This window comes from Fusarium proliferatum (assembly GCF_900067095.1).
Source record: "Fusarium proliferatum ET1 genome assembly, contig: FPRO_scaffold002, whole genome shotgun sequence".
NCBI classification, from domain to species: Eukaryota; Fungi; Ascomycota; class Sordariomycetes; order Hypocreales; family Nectriaceae; genus Fusarium; species Fusarium proliferatum.
In genome coordinates, this window is record NW_022194791.1 from 543,399 (window position 1) to 562,547 (window position 19,149).

The following is a 19,149-nucleotide window of genomic DNA, read 5'->3' on the forward strand; positions in this document are numbered from 1 at the left end:
GCGCTGTGATACAAGATGTCTAGTGTAGGTGACCTGAGCAGATGATATGCGGGGGACACCAGGATATAAGCCAAGGGCCAGGGTGATTAGCCCATTATAACCATGCAAATACCAAATATGGTTTGTCAGATTTCCATTTTGTTCATATAACTTTTGAATTTTATAGCGGATAAAAAAATGTTCTGAATCGTATATTTCTGTGTCTCAGCCGTCACTATTCTGATCTAACTCATCCAGAATAGTCTTACTACTCGGCTCCCTCCCCAAGAAGCCCTTCAGAATATCAATCTCCGGACGACTTGACCCCGGCTCCAGCACTTGATATCTATATCTTTTCCCCATCTCAGGATTAAGAGGATCTCCTGCAAATCTAGACCTGAAAAGATCTGCAGCAAAGACCATGGATAACGGATAAGCAAAGTAACTACCATCATTCTTACGAAACATATGTGCAAACCGTGCCTGCCCAGCTCCCCAATCTTGTGGGTTCGGCCCAAAGCTATGCGTGAGGATATCCCTCTTAGTTCTGTTCCATATCTCAGTTGTATCCATCTCAATCGCTGCTTTATGAGTTGGAGGTGTATGAATCGCCAGATCAAAGAGAGCTGGCTGGACTTGAGCCAGGATGATATTAGTTCTATTTGTATTTCTCGTTCGTGCAAGACTTTTTGCTAGTTCCTGGGGTAGAGCTTGTTTACTCTTGAAATGGCAACCAAGACGGACTAATACGTCTGGGAGCCATACCCAGTTCTCAAGCATGATACTTGGAATTTCAATAAAGTCTCGCGAGTGAGGAATGGCATATTTGGTTCTGGCAACGATGTTGTGGATGGCATGTCCAAGTTCATGAAACATGGTCTTTACTTCGCTATGTTGGAGCAGAGATGGGCGAGATGGTGATGGATGAGCGAAGCTACACACGAGTGCCGATGCCGGGCAGTGTCTCTCACCATTTAATTCAGTAAAACCCTGATATGGCAGTCAGTTTGATATATAAAGATATGGAAAATAAACATACCGGCTGAATCAAAACATGGTGTGCCCCACCATATTTGCCCTCTCTATCAAAGAGATCTACATATAAGTGTCCAAGAAACATGCCCCCTTCACTGGGCGAGTCCCAGGCTTCATATACCACGACGCTCTCGTGCCATACCGAGGTCTCAAGAAGCTTAAAGTCGATCCCAAAAAGCTCGTGGAACACATCAAGCATCCGCTGAAGAGTGTGATCGGCCTCAAAGTACTCTGCAAGGAGCTCGTGGTCCACGGAGAAACTCTCCTGAGTTTGCTTGTGGAGATAATACGCCCTGTCCCATGAGTATAGCTCACTTATAGGCTCTTTAAAGTCCCTTTGCTTGAGCTGAATCAGCCTATCAGTCTCAGCCTGTGCAAGCGGCCTGAGCCTTCTGTGGAGATCATCCAACTGAGCCTCAACGTAGTCAACGCTTGGAGCCATCTTATTCACGATCTTGAGATCCGCATGGTGTTCATACCCCAAGAGACGAGCAACCTTATCACGTAAGGCGACTAGAGTAGCTAGGCGGGTTACATTATCGGGAAGACGGTGCTGGTCTGCGACTGCGAAGCGGCGGCGAGTTTCGCTGCTGATTGCGTGACGCATCACAGCGGTGACATGAGCATTTCGGAACGTCACTTGTATCCGAGTTCCATCTTGAGGCATGGATGCAAGCATAGTCTCTGGAACGCCCGCCAAATCTGCACGGTCAAACCAGATACCACCCTCGTCCTCTGTGAAGGCAGCTTGAGCCGCAGATCGCACCCGATCAATCTCCTCCAGAGCGGTTTGGAGCTCTTTCCGCTCTTTGTCGCCTCGTAAAAGCGACCCAGAACGTACATACTCGCCATGCATGCGAGTAAGCAAATGCCGATCTTGTCCATCTAAGTTCCCATCCGGCGCCGTCTTTTCTCTTTCGTATATCGCTCCCACTAAGGATGCAATGTCAGGTCGCATTAGGATCTTGACTTGAGCTGCTGCGACACGTGTTTCTGCTTGACGAGCGGCATCACGAAGTTCCCTGTCCGGTGATAACTGTCCCAGTAGCGTCGTCAGAATGCGCAGGCGGCATGCGGCGCGGTTGGTGTCATCCACGATGGGGCGGATAACATCGTTGAAGGTTGCTGTTGGGGGTGTGAATGTAGCGGCGAGATCGTCGTGCAGAGCTGAGGTCGAGTTAAAGATGTTTTCGGTCTCGGCTAGTACCGCATTGGGAGTAAGATTTACGAAGGATGGAGGAACAGGGACTTTTTGTTCGGAGGCCATTATGAAATCTCCAGAATATCCGCTGTTTGTGTATACTTCCAGGTGCCGTTCTTGCCGAGGGTCTTTATAATCCTGTCGTGGGGGCCAAAGAGCTTTTATGCACGCTGGCAGGACGATCACGCAAGCCGGGCCCTTAAGCTGATGGCCAATCGGGTAAGCCCTTGTACATTTGTCATGCTGCACCAAGAGTTCGGGGTTATGTCTTGCCCTCAGGTCATTATGCCATCTGGAGGTTGGAGGAGTCAGTCATCGCCTGGCCGTTACACAGTGTTCGATCTCTCATGGACATCCTAATGTTGGCCTCCTTGTATTAACTCTTTCGATGCATCACTCAACTAGACCGACAGACAGGGAATATATTCCTGTTGAGACAAAAGAGACAGAATCGCTAAACGACGGTTCTTCAGATTCAGAAATCTTTGACGCAAGATCCAGGCGACACCAAGGGAGGAACCTCTCATGCTTTTTCGCTTCTATATTACCCTGGATACTCGCAGTGGCATTTGCGATTTCAACAGTCATTCTCACTGCCAAACTACGGGCTCAATCTCGCTTTGGAACGTATGAAACAAACTTCAAGACCGATTTCGGTAAGTCAATCCCAACGTAGGCTTCTCAGTCAAGATCCCTGACTTTTGTGTCATCAGCTTTCCCCATAAAGGTTCCTCTGGAGGAAATACAATTTCGGGGCAGTCCACACTTTCTTAAAAATGGTACGCCCTGGATGAAAGATGCAGATGAAACGGCACCATGGCCAGAAAATGTGCGATACGTTGGTGAACCCAGCCACGAGATTGATGAGAACTGGCAGCGGCTCATTGGTAAACGCTACTTCTCAATCTCAGAGGAGGAGGCCAAAAGAGCTTGGGGAGATAGGCGAGAAGACTTTGTAGATCAGAACATGGGAGGATATACAGCTGGGTATGAGTATCGCCAAGTTTTGATGTCAAGAGGTGGTTACTGAGCTCATGGTTGCTAGGTTCGACATGTTTCACACGTTGCACTGTATTGTAAGCCTTTGAGACCCAGTTTGATCGTCAGAATCAGCACTGATGTAACAGAACGAACTTCGCAAGGCGTTGCGTCCCGAATACTACCCCCCGAAGTCTCATACACTTCACGGAGCGCTTCACAACGGCACGTATCTCGATATGCGACATACCCCTCTTGGTGACTGATAACTGACTTTCGTACAAGAACATTGCATAGAAATACTCCGCCAAACAGTTCAATGCTATGGAAGTACAACTCTGATACCCACGAGGTTTATGGAGGGTCTTGAACATAACTATATCGATTCAGATCAGCGCCATGTCTGTCGTTCGTTTACGGCCATTCGGGATTTCACGGACTCCAGAATTCCAGGCGGGGGCAGATATGTCGCCCGGGATCAGTCTTTGCTCAATGAAAGGAAGCACAAAATCGCTAAGGCATGGGGCGAGGTAAATGGGGATAATGAGAAAGGGGGTGCATCGTGATCAGTTGTGGCTTAGGAATATAGGAGTTGACACGATATATGAGGTACTCCTTTTGTAGTCCGCAACTGTACGGCGGGATAATCAAAGGCGGCCGTTCAATAGGTCGGTGCCGGCGTATTGTCAGGACTAACGGATTGGCTCTGATCTCTCGAAGGTGCCATATTCGATGATAGCTTGCTAGAGGACATCCTTTGAAATTTGCTTGCAGCATGGCAAGACAAAGGTAGCCTTTCCAGAATCCTCGGAGGCTTGCACTGGCAGATGCCATCACTTCCGTACGGGTTAATGCGCCATGTAAGCTTTGATACAGCCGGAATCCAGAGAATATTTGCGAATTCGAACTTTCGTTTCACAAAGAGGATCCAGAAGCTTTGCTCGTGCAGATCCGTCATCATATGCCAGTTCAGGCTTTGCTAGTATGTCGTTCCAAAGTCCGACCGTCGAAAGAAAAGCTAGGGTTGCAGCCATTGTGCTCTCACCGCCGCGCGGGATGTTTTCTCAATATGTGTCAAAAAGTCATAATGCTTCAGAAGAGGACGCGTAACTAGGAACTCAGATCTAATCCATTTCTTTCCAAGTCCAAGATAGACCGGATCGACAGGCGCTGCCACTGACTGGACGTCTCATCACAGTTCCTGATACTCCACAGTCCTGGTGCCAAGAGGGTTCAGGTGCAACCACTGCCTTTTTGTGCGAGGGGGGTAGACAGCACTTTACATATGCTGAGCCATTGTGGAGCAACAAGGTTCCAAAAATATTAAAGTTTTTTTTTTAGAAAGTCATTCCGCAAAGATTATACTTTGATGTTTCTGGCGACTATCACGCATGGCGCAGTTTGGGTTCCCGCCGTGACTAACTGCACGCCACTTATCTCAATGGCAAATTATATATATATATATATATCATACTTGAACATCACGTCCTAGTGCATATATCATCAACCAGGTTATTACATACATCCTGAGAAGCAAGTCTAAAATTATGGTCTTGCACAGTTAAACATTAAGTTGCTCGGTTTCCCTGGCCAAACACTTGGTGGCTCTGAGCATAAAGGAGTTCCTTGAAACGTTCACTTACCAGCCAATTCTTGTCCCTCACTTGACTTGACCTTTAGCCCATATTGCTAGCCTCTCGAAGTACTATCAGTACTTATCTTTCGCGTGGTTCTGCAGTCCTGCCACGTCGGGTACGGCATTAGTCATTCAGTTGTCCCGCAGTCCACCTCGCAATACAGGAAGTAGCCAACAGTCCACCATACCCTCCAGCTCTTGTCCAATATAACTTGAGAAATGGGTATTTAAGTCGTAAAAGCGCAGCAGTTTCCATCCCAATGAAGATACTTTCACAGTCCTGCTGAGGCTAAGAGCTATGCTAAGAGGGTTCAAGTCCCTTGGATAAAACCACGTCTGAGGGCGTCTGTTCAGTGGTCTTGAAGTATGGCAGACGGGATGTCCAGTGATGGCTCCCATTTTTTGCTCATCCGGTGCGCATCATCTATTTGGCTTTTATTTTGGTCCTCCATCCCTTTCAAAGCTCTCAAAGTGTTGTGAACCGTGGCACTGATGAAGTACTCTGCTAACAACGTGATCCCGTGATAAAGTATCTTCGTGCCTTCCGCGAAGATGCATCGTCTGATCTGGCGCAGCGGTAATGTCCAGACTTCTGGAGCCAAAGTTCGATTCGAAAATCAGGAGGTCTGATTGTTGAACTCGTTTTGCCTTGCGACACGATGCATTTGATGATCTGAGCCACATGTCCTCGTAGCCGATCCTAGTGGTGCAATCCAACGTTAAAGTTTGGGACGGATTGAGCACAAACTTTACAACTCGAGAAGATACAAGGGAGATACTTCATTCTCCTTGATTGTCTCGCACTAGAAGAGGTACCGAAATCTGAAATCTATGTACTCATTCTCTCAACAAGCCCCGACAAGACAGCAGCATCAGCAATCTTGAACTATGATATGGTTTGATCGAAAGCCTTTTTCGTAACTCTTGATCAGCCTAGAGTCTAGCTTTGAATGAGAATTTATATTGATAGATATCCTGTGTCGGGACAAAACTTTACAGCCTCCTTGTGTTTTGGTCATTTGGCGATACATATCAAGCTACTTGGAGTCCGCTACTAAGGCCCGTCACTGAAAGCGTATTTATTAACCCCAACTTGTTATACCTAGTAATATTTTCGAGATCAATACTTACAGCGTTTAATCTGCTAAGTATCGGATGAGAATGCACGTCATAGTTAGATGCAACAGAAACTTGAAGACGGCCATGTAAGTGCGTGATATCTTATCTTCCGATGATAGCGTAGCTCAGACGTCGATCATTAACGTTCCATCATTGTTCCATGCATTTACTGTGGAACCGCAAAAGATAGCGGGAAAGATAAGTGGTGCTGTAGATAAACGTACCGAGACGTTGCTGGCAGCTTGCAATACGTGAGTCTCACCAATCGATCAACTAAAATCGCACTCATGTGATAAAAGAGAGCAAATATGACCCGATGGATATTGATACCGGTAGCACGAGGTAATTTTTCAACAGCCGAGCTGAACAAAAATGACGTCTCATGGCATCTAGCGTTCGTTCTAGAAGCACACCCGGCAAGTCAAAAGTTGCCGGTCCTGAATCATGTCCCCATCGGCAAATCCCTCACGACCCGACGCCAGCTCCACCAAGACAGGCAGGTCAATCAGCGATCCCCGGCCCCAAATCCCTGCCACGATGATTCTGGGGTTACAGCACGAAGATAGTTCTCGTTACCAAATACAAATCCCTCTCCAAGATCCGGGGTAAACCACCGTGCGGAGATAAGACTCGTCCTTCTTAAATTGACTGGGTCCCGTCGCTCAGCATTTCTCCATCATCATCATCATCTCATCTCATCAACTACTTCATCTGCGGTTACTGTCAAAGGATTCGCCACTATGACTTCAAAGCCTGATAGCCTCCCTGACAAGGAGATCGAGGAGCAGCGCACTACCCAAGATGAGATTTACATCGATCCAGTTGCTGAGAAGGCGCTTTTGAGAAAGCTGGATATGTGGATTGTTCCGCCTGTGATGCTGCTCTACCTTCTCAGTTTTCTGGATCGTGTGAATATTGGTAATGCGCGACTCTATGGTATGGAAGAGGATCTAGGCTTGGTGGGCGATCAGGTGAGTATCCATCAATGAGAACTTCTTGGTTATACTAACAGACGCAGTATCAACTCGCAGTTTCAGTTCTGTTCGTTACGTACATCGCTTCTGAGCTTCCATCAAACCTCGTCATCAAGAAATTCAGACCCTCGCGATGGATCGCGTTCATCACCACGGCCTGGGGTATCGTCGCCACACTTACCGGTATCGTGCAAGATTTCAAGGGCTTGGTCGCATGCCGTGTTATTCTTGGTGCTCTTGAAGGCGGTCTCTTTCCCGGTCTTACGATTTATCTTACCATGTTTTACACCAAGCGCGAATACGCCCTTCGAATCGGTTATCTCTTTGTCAGTGCCGCCATTGCAGGTTCTCTCGGCGGCCTTCTCGCTTACGGTATCGGTCACATGGATGGCGTAGCTGGGCTCAAGGGTTGGCGATGGATTATTATCATCGAGGGAATTCCAACTTTTATCCTTGGAATTGCTGTTTGGTTCTGGCTTGCAGATGATCCTGATTCAGCTCATTACCTTACCATCAACGAACGCGAACTCATCGATGCACGAATGCGGCGACAAATCGGACATACCAAGTCTTCGGATCAGATGCACAAGGCCGATGTCTACGCTGGTCTCAAGGATTGGAAGATCTGGCTTTTCTGCATTGGTCAGTTTGGAGGAGATACTATTCTTTATGGATACAGCACCTTTTTGCCAACGATTATCCGAGGGTTGGGTGATTGGAACACGGCTCAGGTCCAGGCTCTGACAATCCCTTGCTACGCTATGGGTGCGATCACCTACCTCGTCGTAGCATGGTTCTCTGATCGAACTCAGCGCCGAGCCGTTTTCACAGTCATCCTCGGCCTTGTCTGCGCCATTGGATACGCTCTTCTGGTCAGCCCAGCTCCATCTGGCGTTCGATATTTCGGTTGTTTCCTCGCCGCCATGGGACTATATGTCATCGTCGGTTTACCTCTTGCTTGGCTTCCCAGCAACAACCCGCGCTATGGAAAGCGTACTGTCGCCACTGGTCTCCAGCTCACCATTGGCAACTCTGCAGGAATCCCAGCTCCATTTGTAGGTATAGCCTATCCCCTTCAAAGAGCCGCAGCTAACACTTAATCAGTTGTACAAAACTCACGAGGGTCCTCGTTTCGTCAAGGGTCACGCCGTTTCTATGGCCTTGGTCGCCATGTCGTCTCTGATCTATATGGCCTTCTGGGCCTGGTTCCGTCGTCAGAATAAGAGAAAGGTCGAAGGCAAGGAGGATCATAAAATCCAGGGACTGACTGAGGAGGAAGCTGAGGAGCTTGGAGAGCATAACCCGAGATTCCACTACACTTACTAAGAGATTTCCATCGCCAAGCCCAGATTCTAGGTATCTTATCTTTATTTCAATCTTTTGTGTCGTTTATATTTAAATTCCACGAAGTCATATGGACGGTATGACGCTTTGTTTATCTTGACGACCCTGTTTCTGGCCATCTGAAACTTTGGGGGCTGGGATGTCTCATTGGCTAACATTTTAACCCTGCCCTCTGGGAGTAAGAAAAGTAAAGATTCTAGACGAGGATGATAAAATAAACTCAGTAGAAGTCCCCTAAGTTTAGGCTAGATTAGGCTAAAGATTTTCGTCGCTTGGGGTCAAGGTCTTCATGTTTCCTGCTTAAATAGGCATGCAATGCGAAGGAGGCTGTGTGTGCCATGTGACTCGGAACATTTCTTTGGCTATTGGCAATTGGTTGTAGCTGTTCCGTTCATCCAAGGTAATTAGCAGCTCCATCCTCTCTTTTGTGCAGTAATACAGTTGCTATGGAAGTGGTTGGCCTCACCATCGGGGCTGTGGCCCTAGTCAGCTTGTTCAAAGACTGCGTCGACCTTTTTTCCATGATCACAGCAGCTCGCGACCTGGGGAAAGATGCCGCCTTAATGGACACGAAGCTCGACGTGGAAAAGATGCTTTTCCTACAGTGGTCTGACCGGGTTGGACTCTTGAAGCAAGACTCCACTAACGTGCTGTTGTGCAATCCGGATACTCGGCAAATCGTCTCACGGGTTCTGGAAAGCATCAAAGCCCTGCTAAGCGAAGGCCAGGCTTTACAAAGAGACTATGGTCTGAAAAGAGTCGAAAAGGTCGGCACTGAGCCGACGGCACGCTATCAAGGCGCCAGCTCTTTTCGATTCGCAAAATTCCTCAAACAGTTTGAGGAGCTAAAAATCGAGCCTTGCCAAACCTCAGACGCTGGCCAACACAGTAACTTCAAAAAGGTTACCAAGAAATTCCGCTGGATCATCGTCGATAAGGACAAATTCAACTCGCTCATCGACCACCTTTCATATTTCAATACGTCCTTGAATAATCTTATCCCAATGCCATCAGTATCTGAAACAGCTTTCTTCAAAAATGATCTGATCCACCTCAAAGACCTTGCCGAACTTGACTTGGTCATCGAAGCGACATCAAATACGAGACCAAGCATCGGTGAGGCTGCTGTTGCTGCCAAGTCTGCACTTATCTCATCCCGAGTTATCCGCGCCCTCTGGTTCCGCTGGTACGACGACCGAAGGGTCAATATCAAGAGTCCTCACTTCAAGACTCTACAGTGGGCTCTTGACCCCCCTAGCGACTATCTTCAGTGGGATGATCTCAACACTTGGTTACAGAGCGCGTCAGGCCTATACTGGCTTTCTGGAAAGGCCGGGAGCGGCAAGTCGACTCTGATGAAGTATCTTCATGAGCATGTTAAAACGCATGCTCTCCTTCAAACGTGGGCCAATGGCTCAGACGTGATTCTCGCAAACTTCTTTTTCTACGCCCTGGGGAAATCGGAGCAAAAGTCACAGTCTGGACTTCTACGCAGCCTGCTCTATCAGATCTTGGAGTACGACCCAAGTGTTACTGAGCACGCTCTTCCGCATATGTGGCGAGAAGCGTGCTACAATCATCAAAGTTACCCTGAGCTCGAGGTCCCATCCATTGAAGAAATGGCAAATGCTTTGAAGGTTCTGTGTTCAGCGCTCCATGCTGACAAGAAGATATTTTTCTTGATAGATGGTATTGATGAGTATGACGGAAAAGATCTCGATATTGCAAGATTAATCAGCGAGCTTGAATCGTTCCCAAATGTCAAGATTCTGGTGTCGAGTAGACCACATCCAGCATTTATGACTACATTTGGGCAAAAGCCAAAGATGAACCTACAGGACTTGACAAAGCGCGATGTCGCTACGTACATCCAAGATACCGTGGCTTCCCATCCATATATGAGATCATTATCTCATCAATCGCAGTATCAAGTCGACAGAATCACTCAAAAGCTTGTACAGAAGGCATCTGGTGTCTTTCTTTGGGTTATTCTTTCTTGCCGAGCTGTTGTCGAAGGGTGTGATGACTTTTGTACCATAACTGAGCTCGAGGCAAGAGTTGACGAATTACCCAAGGAACTCGAGGACCTCATTGAGCATATGCTTGAGAATATCGATCCAAGATGGAAGCAAGACGCTATGAGGCTCATACATCTCATCTACACAAATGAAGGTTGCCAAGGATTTGACCCCATTCCGACACTTGGCCTATATTTGACACACGAAAAGGGACTCAAAGGGGATCCAAGCCTATCAGGAATAAGTCCTGAAAAGATCACTTTGTCAGAAATGGAAGCCCAATGCCGGGTGATGGAGGGCCGACTCAGAGGCCGATGCTGCGGCCTGCTTGAAGTCCACTACGGCCACCGCGACGAGACCAATATTGAAGATTGTATTATCAAGTTTATGCATAGAACTGTTTACGACATGTTATTGCAGCCAGAAATCTCTATTCGCCTGTTCGGAGACCTTGAACGCGAAAACTTTGATAGCTATGCAGTCTTGTCCGAGATTTGGTGTCGAATGGCCACTACACCCTCGGATTCTGACGATATCTTCTTCAATGCGTTATATCCTCTGGTTCTCAGAGATGCAGAGGGTCACTCACCTGCAGTTACACTACATCTCCTGTCAAGGCTCCAATTCGTATTCGGACAATTGAGTCTTTCACCATGGCTGGGAGCTCCACGTTACTTACAGCATGACCAGAAGTGCCGCAGATACTGCAACGACTTCTCGTTGGCTTTCACTCTTGCCATCGAGATGGGCATGGACAACGTCGTCCGTTTCGTCTTGGAGAGTAAGATATCTTTGAAGAGCTTACTCTTTCGTCATCCAAATCTTGCATTGCTAAGAGATTGCCAACCTACGCGCCGTCTAAAGAACAGTCACCTATTTAGTTGTCAAAAGGATGGAAAGCTTCTTCAGACCACATACCCCTTACTTTATCACGCTATCGTACAGCCATTTAGAAGTGATTACTTTGCGTATGACAGGAATATTCGGCAAAAGGCGTCGCTGTCTTTGACTCGGCTTATCATAGACATGCAGACGGATTCAGACGAAGGCGCTAGATTGAGCCTCCAGGGCCTTGAAAAGACCAACGGGGGCAAACTTCTACAAGAAATCGATGGTCTAGTCAGTTTTGACGGCGATGAAAAGGAGGGATGGGAGGAGTTGAAGAAATTCTGCGAGCAACAGCTGAACAGTGAAATTTCAATGTAGATACCGATTTATGAGGCTTTTTCATATCTTTGGCTTACGATGAGTGTTATTGGCTTGATTCCGGAGCTAATAAGTAGTATCTTCTGTGAACAACACCTTCCATTTCCAGCACCAAGAGCCACAACGATACCCTCCCAGGGGCAGGAAAGAAAACACATGACCTTGGTCCTAAGTGACAAAAATATTTAGGTAACTCAGCATAAGTTTAGGATAAGTCTAGTATAGGCTTAGAATAGCTTTTACCGAGTTTATTTTGACATCTCATATCGAGGGCTGATGTTTTCTTGCTCCTCGAGGCTTCTGAATACGAAAACATTATCCACTTATTATGCAGCCCCCAATACCCGCGAGCGGGCCGCTTATTCGATTGATTCTAGAACACCTGTCAGCTGAAGATAATCTGCTTTGTAAGGCTTTAAATCACCCAAACAAGCAAGTCCCTTTGGCGTCGGCCGCCGCGGCTGAATTATGAAGTCATGTAATGGCTCTATCTTACGGATACACGGCATTTTGAATATTATTTCTATATCTACTTCACGGATATGCGGCATCTTATGTAGTATGGAAGGCGAAGAGAGGTGTTGATAATATCGTGGTCAGCTTCAAAGCCAGGTTCGATAAAGCTTGAATCGATGCCTAACATTAGTATATATAGGGAATGTCAATTTATGTAAAGAATCAGACTTTCAAGTTCATCCTCAAGAAACAGCATCTGCTTGAACCCGCCACTATCAACAATCATGCTTTTCCTCAATACTCTTGTTCTATCCTTTGTAGCAGTCGGCTATGCCACGCCCCTCGCTATCAGGCTGGACAACACCGAGCCTCCAGAGAACGCTACATTCATCCAGTGCCATGAAGGTACTACGGACCCGATCTGCCTCAAGATCCGCGGACCATCTTCCGATGTCATCACGGAGATTGTTCACCCTGATGGAACCGTCGAGGTCCATCGCAACAAATACACCCGCGAGCAACTGAAAGATATCCGTCGTCAGAACAAAGTCAAGAGCGTCGAGCACAAGCCTGGGCACACCGTCCGCGATGGGTCTGCCGCATTCATCAACGACCTCACGAAGAGAGAGTCTGCCCCTCGAATCTGCAGGAGCGAGACCCAGCGGTGGTGGGATCAGAATGACTGGGGATACTGGTACCAGGCCTGGCACCAAGTTGGAAGCTGCTTCTACTGCAATCAGTGTACCGAGGCTATTGCAGTTGGTTTCTCGGTTTCTCAAACCTGGACTGTTGGCTTGAGCGCCAAGTTTGGCGAAGTCATTGAAGCATCTTTCGAGTTCTCCTGGGGCGAGACGCATACTTTGACTGATACGCGAACATGCCAGTGGAACAATGTTCAGTCAGGGTGCCATTCTATCTGGTACCAGCCCTTGATGTCTTATCACAATGGATACGCGAACTATCAAACTCACACGCACTGTCCCGCTGGTCAGGGTCAAGGTGCCTCTGATACCTATTACGACCATAATTATGCGTATGCCAACGTCAATCAGATCGGTAACAACAATGGCGTCAACCAGGGAAATTTGGGGTGTGACAGTGGTTGTCAAGGTAGTGATCACAGGCAGTGTCAGTACGGAAATAATGGTGGTTCTCTTTGGCCCAACCCGAACTAGAAAAGTCTGGAATCGGGTCATTGACAGACAAGCTTACCTAACTTTCTCAAGCCTATCAAATCAGTGTGAGACTTCTCTACACAATTATTCCCATTATTAGGCTAGAATAGATGTATCTAGAATCTTGACAACTTAGAATCGATGCAAAGACAAAGGTCAACCGTGCATCAAGTGAGGCTGAGCATGCAGCTGGTTTCTATTAACAATCTCATGCAGTTTGCTTTATTATTAATAAATTGAAGGGTGAAGGATTGGCTTGGCGTAAGACTTACTGCTACCTCGAACGTCACAAGTTCGGGCTTTTGTGAAATGCCAGGGGGTTCCGTCTGACATACATCTGCCGGACCCCACCATGACCAGGCATCATTGGCGAGCTGGCGAGTCATGATCTGGGGGAGTGGCTCCCCCATGACTCTGTTGCGATGGAAATAACAATCGAGGATCCGGTTAATGAGAATTGTTTCACGCCCTGCCGGGAAGTTACTAATCCTTGCTATGCGGCACTTTTCAATCACCAACTCAGCCTTGTAGGATGCAACCCGACTTATCCGAGGATCCATTTATAAAGCGCGCTGAACGGATGTACGGGAATATCAGTTACGCCGACTACTCCTGGACAATTTGGGGGTTGCTAATTACGACAAGTTATACTTAGCCGCCGTTACTTGTCTACACAATAGCTACGGATATTTATACTTATTTCTAGCTTTAACTTTGACGAAGCAATATTATGTGATTCTCCTTCCAGCCACGGCCTCGGTTGTGATGGCATGTCTAGTTACGACTCCACTTCCCCTTATACTGAATGCTTCCTACACCTCAGTAGAGTAGCTCCTGTAAGAAACAGAAGTCCTTGAATTCTGAGAGCATGTACCTGGTTATGGATCCAAATCCTGGCCTGGTCCCTGGCCCGTTAATTGTGATAGCCACGCCATCTCCATAAAAGTCCCCCACCTCAACAGCCGCCTTATAGCCTTACGCGCCAGGATCAATCGGATCATCACAGTGGCTGTAAGCTTGGGCCAGGAATCCTTTGTAATCTTTAATGCATCACAGGTCTCCGTAGTATACATAAGAACTCCAAGGGTGTTGCGATGCCAAGCCTCATCTCGCCAAAGGTTCATGTCAGCTGCCAAGCATAACATGGTACCGGAAAGGCTGGACCATGAAATATGTAGGATATATATGTGCCCTCTCGCGCATTTGAAAGCTTAAAGAGGCAAGTCTTCATCGGCTCAGTTCGCTTTACCTCCTCACATTTCGATCCATCTCTCGCAGAACATCTTCACCATGAAGACCACCACCGCTCTTTTGGCTCTAGCCGCCGCGACAGAAGCTTCACCCTTGTTCTCCAAACGTGACGATGCGAACGACATCTTCAACGACAAGCAAAAGTTCTGCAAGGGATGGGACCTGAAGACCGTCGAGGGTGTTGACAAGCTGTGGGAAGACACAGCCGCTGGTGTATCACTTGAACTGTTCATCAAAAGCCACTGGGGTAAGTAGCTTACTCTCACCAAACCTAAGCATTAAATAGAATGCTTATCACTATGTCCACAGAGCACCAGAACAACTGGCTCAAAAATCTTGAGGATCAGGTCATGGAGGGCACTGATGGCAAGTCTGGTGCCAGTGGCTGCGCTCTCATCGGCACCAGCTGCAACCCCATGGGCGGCATCGGCTGCGAGGAGCAGTTCGACAAGTACGGCAAGACATTTGTAGGCAAGAACTCGTACTGGACCTTCCAGGCTGTCAAGGGTATGCATGGCAAGTTCGCCGAGCTGCACCGCCAGTTGACGACTGAGACTCTCGTCAACGGCCTCAAGATCGGGCAGATGCTCAAGGACTTTAGCGGAAACGAAAATGGAGGAGGTAATATGAAAGGCTGGCTCTCGGCGGCTGCAACTATGGGTAATGCCCTTGGTGGCCTCGTTCCTGGAGTGGTATGTTACTTTGTCTCCAGTCCCGATTTTTCCTTTGCTGACCATCACTAATATAGGGCTCCGGTATTTCTGCCGGTATGGGTATTCTGGCAGGTATTATGTCCGGTCTCTCCTTGGGCGACGATGAGGATGATGGTGCCGCTACTATATCAGACGGCCTTGCCGACCTATTCAAGTCCGCCTCAGTCAAGCTCGAGGACACCCTCCGAATCGCTACCGGAGGCGGCAGAAACGACGACGAGTATAACTCTCTCCCCGCTCCCAAGTGGGACACATACGAGACCAAGATTGCCAAGTTCTTCAACGGCGGCTGGTTCCTTCTCGACGATGACGTTGAGACCGTGCGCGTCACGCTAGGTTCCATCACCAACAACATCCAGAAGAAGGTCGCCAACGACGTCATGAAGGCCTCCAAGCTCCACCTTGTCGCCGATAAGCTCGGCGGTAAGGATTCCCGTGAGGATTGCGGTTTTTCCACTGGTCGACAGTGGCTGCCGCTCCGTGATGGCGAGGAGTACTGCTGGTACATCATGCGAAACGATCCCAACCCTAATCGCGAGGGAGAGTGGACCGAGGTTGGCGCTGACATCTACGAGAAGATGGCTTCCTTCGGTCTGGGTGATCGCGAGCCTTACTACAAGGCTTTGATTGACTGTGCTTTGAACAAGGGCGACAGTGATGAAGTTGACACTAGCAACCTTGTTCAGGGAGAGATCCCCCGATGCTTCTTCAACTTGCCTGCTGTGTTTGTTGAGCATGATGACGAAACTGGCTGTGGAAGCCCCTTTGACAGGGCAGATTGTGACTACCGCAAGAGCAGTCCTCTCAAATAAGCTGGAAGAAAGACTCGCTATTAACTTTCTGTTACCTACCTATTATGCCTTTCGGAGATCAGGAAGATAAATTTTGTACATTTACCATTTTATAAAGACTTTATCCAAGGCTTGTTTTATCTATATTGTATTTTTACATGTTTAACTTTTCCAACTGTAGCATCTCGCCAACGCTGAGCAACAAAATCAATGAATTCGCCTTGCTATCTGACGTGTTCAGTTCAGAACCGTTCAAATCATACCTATAGCAAGGGAAAGTTGAGACAAAGTAGTTATTTTATGCTTTAATATACAAGTTTCTCTCTAAGTTGAGATGGAGTTCTTGGCCCTATTGAACCTTTTCATGTAATTTCCGTAGTCGTATAACAGCAGCAGCCGTGGCAATCGTGCTGAATGTGTAAAATGAAGATCGGCTTCTCATTCTTCAACTTCCCCGTGCCAATGCCTATACTTTGGTCACTCTCAGTCTCTACTATCGATCAACGATTGGCTGATTGACCTTGAACAAACATCGAGACCAACGTATCCATAAGGACTCTTTTCACACGTTTAAAATCCGAAAAGGTAGATCAAAGGAGGGATGACGAGCTCCACAGTAGCAGCAATCTTGAGCCACGAAGGAGTCCAGCCTAGACTCAGCCCTGAAGTCAAGCGACCAATACCAGCCAAGAACATGGCAGTTCCGAGCAAAGAAAGGGGAATCTTCCTCGCTTGGAGATTGCTACTAGCCCACCAGAGAATCATTCCATATCCACTCCAGATTGCTCCCAAGAAGCGAAGCTGGTTGTCCACGAAGGCAAGGGTTGGGGTGGGGAGGAGAGCTCGCTCTGATTCGGGTATGACGAGTTTATGTCCGGTAATCAAATCGACAGTTCCAGTGAACATGGAGAAGACGGCGAAGATCTTTAGTCCGCGGGAGAGAAATTGGGAAGAGCCGTACTCGGACATATTGAGAAAGTATTGCTGGTTTTGTATGATAACAAATATGATTTCTAAATGTGAATTAAATACTGAATACACTACTAATTACGACCTCTATCATCATTTATATCCAAAGAATGTATTTCTAATGCCTTGAATTGATAATTCTTATTTGCCATGCTTAAACGTTATGCTGACAGCCCGGAAATCCCGTCGGCGTCATAACGAATCCCGAAAGGTGACAGTTTTTGCCAGATTGGGATCAATATGCGCCAGGCTCCACAATATACCCATTGTTTAAGTCAGCGCGTCCTTCAGAGTCATAAAAGCCCAGTATTTACCTCAATCAGCATCGGGATTCTTAGTAGTGAAAAATGTCAGTTGATCAATCAGACGGAAACACTCGGGAGCGGACGACCGATTCAGCACTCCCGATTGTCACGGGCTATCCTTTACCGAATTGAGGCCCATGGGGGAGAAAAGGATTCAAGACCATCCAAGGTATCCCACGTCTTACAACACAAATGCTAGGTATATCGCCCTTCCAATCGGCATTACCAAACTCTCTTTTAGATATAAGCAGTTAAATTTTGCCGCATTATTATAACCCTAAATCCAATAAACAATAGGCTTTTAAAGGAGGGATATAAGCTTGGTATTTGGGTCAAAGAAAATGATAGACATCGTTTGCGAGGCATTGTATGCATCCACTTCGAGACTGCAATACCCAGAAGCTGACTCGGTATCAGTGCCACGCCTACCATCATCTTACTCAGGTCAAACCTAGCAACTCCTCTTCGGCCCGGGACAGAAAGGACTCTGGCCTGACGAATAGCCTTCCGGATCCCTGTTGGTTGAACCCTTTAGTAAGTTGACATTAGAACCAATAACCTTAAGAAAGAACTTAATTCTACCACGATGATCACCTAGGAGAGTCTGTATCGCCAACGGACACAGAGTGGCAAGACTTAAGGTACATCATGACGAGTTTGAGTGCATGCTGCGGAGTGCGGGGAATGAAGCTAAGTTCTGCGTCCTGATCGTAAGCTCTCAGCCATGGGCATCAACAACAAATAACACATCCGGTTCACTATTTAGACATTCTGTCACAAGGCGTGACCAATGCCTGCAGTATAAATACCCATTATGAAACTCAGAGTATGACTCTTTGCTGCGGGGGTTGAAAAGTATAAGAAGGCCAGCCAGATCAGTAAACGTGTTTTTAAAAACCAATATGTACGCTCGTTCCTCCATCTTTTTTCCCATCCATCTTCCAAGTTAACAACATGCATCTCGTCACATTCATGGCCGCGAGCCTCGCCATCCAACTACCTTACGCTCTTGCAACGCCTCATCGCCGAGATGTAAAGTGCGAGAATGAAACTAATCCTCTACCTGGTCAGACATGTGCGATCTTCGCCGAAGATTGGAACATGACTTTGAATGAGTTCAAGGCGCTGAATCCCGGCGTCCAGTGTCCTGACCTTGATCCAGTTGGTAGTTACTGTGTCAAAGGGACTGCCGACAAAGATGAACCAGCCGGCGTTGAATCCAAGACGGCAAAGCCTACGTCTGTTACTGAGCCAACTGAGCCATCATACGGCGAGATGCCTGACGCCCCTTTTGATGTAGAGTCCTTTTCGATCCCCGATCCGGACGACGAGTCTTCTGCAGAGCCAACTGTTCCTCAAAAGCCCTCTCCTGTGGATGAGTGCTGTGGAAACGGCATCCAAACCCCAAAACCCATTCAACAAGGCATGGTAGCCAACTGCAACAAATTCCATTACATTGAATCTACAACCACATGCCAAGGCGTCCTCGATCATTACAAGATATCCCTTGCCGACTTCATCAAGTGGAATCCTGCCGTTGGAGAGGACTGTACCAACATGTGGGCAGGGACCAACGCATGCGTCCGTGTCAAAGGCTACACTTCATCTGCATCGAGAGACATCAAGCCCAACCCAGTAGCCGACGATCAATCTGCGACGCCTTCACCTGTAAAGGCGGGTTTGGTTAAAAACTGTGTCAAGTTCCACTACATCGGCGCCGGGACTACATGTAAGGAGGTTTTGCGCCACTACAAGATCACAATGGCCCAGTTTGCGCAGTGGAATCCTGCTGTTGGTGAAGATTGCAAAACTCTGTGGAAGGGCACTTATGCCTGTGTTGCTGCGGTTTGAGCAAGTTCATGCACTGGCTTCCAGCTTGAGACAAATATATGGCTATCTAGAGCCTATTCCCTTCCGAAGATGAGTGTGCCTGGGTTTCAACGATAGGGCAACCTGTTTTATATCATCTACGCTGCTGCGAAATAAATGGCAGCCTGGG

The 19,149-nt window shown here is 47.5% G+C and overlaps 8 protein-coding genes across 8 annotated transcripts; 6 read left to right on the forward strand and 2 right to left on the reverse strand.

Annotated features, from left to right (window-relative positions):
- Window positions 1-204: 204 nt before the first annotated feature.
- Window positions 205-2,281, reverse strand: FPRO_03652 (uncharacterized protein; the record flags this gene model as incomplete). The annotated part of the gene is made up of 2 exons (XM_031226112.1): window positions 205-969; window positions 1,019-2,281. 2 exons carry the CDS (start codon window positions 2,279-2,281, stop codon window positions 205-207), a joined length of 2,028 nt encoding a protein of 675 aa, XP_031076681.1.
- Window positions 2,282-2,603: 322 nt separating this feature from the next.
- FPRO_03651 (uncharacterized protein) lies at window positions 2,604-3,759 on the forward strand (the record flags this gene model as incomplete). The annotated part of the gene is made up of 5 exons (XM_031226113.1): window positions 2,604-2,871; window positions 2,929-3,202; window positions 3,261-3,291; window positions 3,343-3,451; window positions 3,509-3,759. The coding sequence occupies 5 exons, from the start codon at window positions 2,604-2,606 to the stop codon at window positions 3,757-3,759; spliced, it is 933 nt and encodes a 310-aa protein (XP_031076682.1).
- Window positions 3,760-6,688: 2,929 nt separating this feature from the next.
- FPRO_03650 (uncharacterized protein) lies at window positions 6,689-8,248 on the forward strand (the record flags this gene model as incomplete). Its single annotated transcript, XM_031226114.1, has 3 exons — window positions 6,689-6,919; window positions 6,967-7,977; window positions 8,027-8,248. The coding sequence occupies 3 exons, from the start codon at window positions 6,689-6,691 to the stop codon at window positions 8,246-8,248; spliced, it is 1,464 nt and encodes a 487-aa protein (XP_031076683.1).
- A 464-nt stretch (window positions 8,249-8,712) lies between these two features.
- FPRO_03649 (uncharacterized protein) lies at window positions 8,713-11,490 on the forward strand (the record flags this gene model as incomplete). Its single annotated transcript, XM_031226115.1, has 1 exon — window positions 8,713-11,490. The coding sequence occupies one exon, from the start codon at window positions 8,713-8,715 to the stop codon at window positions 11,488-11,490; it is 2,778 nt and encodes a 925-aa protein (XP_031076684.1).
- Window positions 11,491-12,230: 740 nt separating this feature from the next.
- FPRO_03648 (uncharacterized protein) lies at window positions 12,231-13,121 on the forward strand (the record flags this gene model as incomplete). The annotated part of the gene is made up of 1 exon (XM_031226116.1): window positions 12,231-13,121. The coding sequence occupies one exon, from the start codon at window positions 12,231-12,233 to the stop codon at window positions 13,119-13,121; it is 891 nt and encodes a 296-aa protein (XP_031076685.1).
- Window positions 13,122-14,411: 1,290 nt separating this feature from the next.
- FPRO_03647 (uncharacterized protein) lies at window positions 14,412-15,897 on the forward strand (the record flags this gene model as incomplete). The annotated part of the gene is made up of 3 exons (XM_031226118.1): window positions 14,412-14,619; window positions 14,682-15,064; window positions 15,121-15,897. 3 exons carry the CDS (start codon window positions 14,412-14,414, stop codon window positions 15,895-15,897), a joined length of 1,368 nt encoding a protein of 455 aa, XP_031076686.1.
- Window positions 15,898-16,446: 549 nt separating this feature from the next.
- On the reverse strand, window positions 16,447-16,845 carry FPRO_03646 (uncharacterized protein; the record flags this gene model as incomplete). The annotated part of the gene is made up of 1 exon (XM_031226119.1): window positions 16,447-16,845. One exon carries the CDS (start codon window positions 16,843-16,845, stop codon window positions 16,447-16,449), a length of 399 nt encoding a protein of 132 aa, XP_031076687.1.
- Window positions 16,846-18,104: 1,259 nt separating this feature from the next.
- On the forward strand, window positions 18,105-19,001 carry FPRO_03645 (uncharacterized protein; the record flags this gene model as incomplete). Its single annotated transcript, XM_031226120.1, has 1 exon — window positions 18,105-19,001. The coding sequence occupies one exon, from the start codon at window positions 18,105-18,107 to the stop codon at window positions 18,999-19,001; it is 897 nt and encodes a 298-aa protein (XP_031076688.1).
- Window positions 19,002-19,149: the final 148 nt, after the last annotated feature.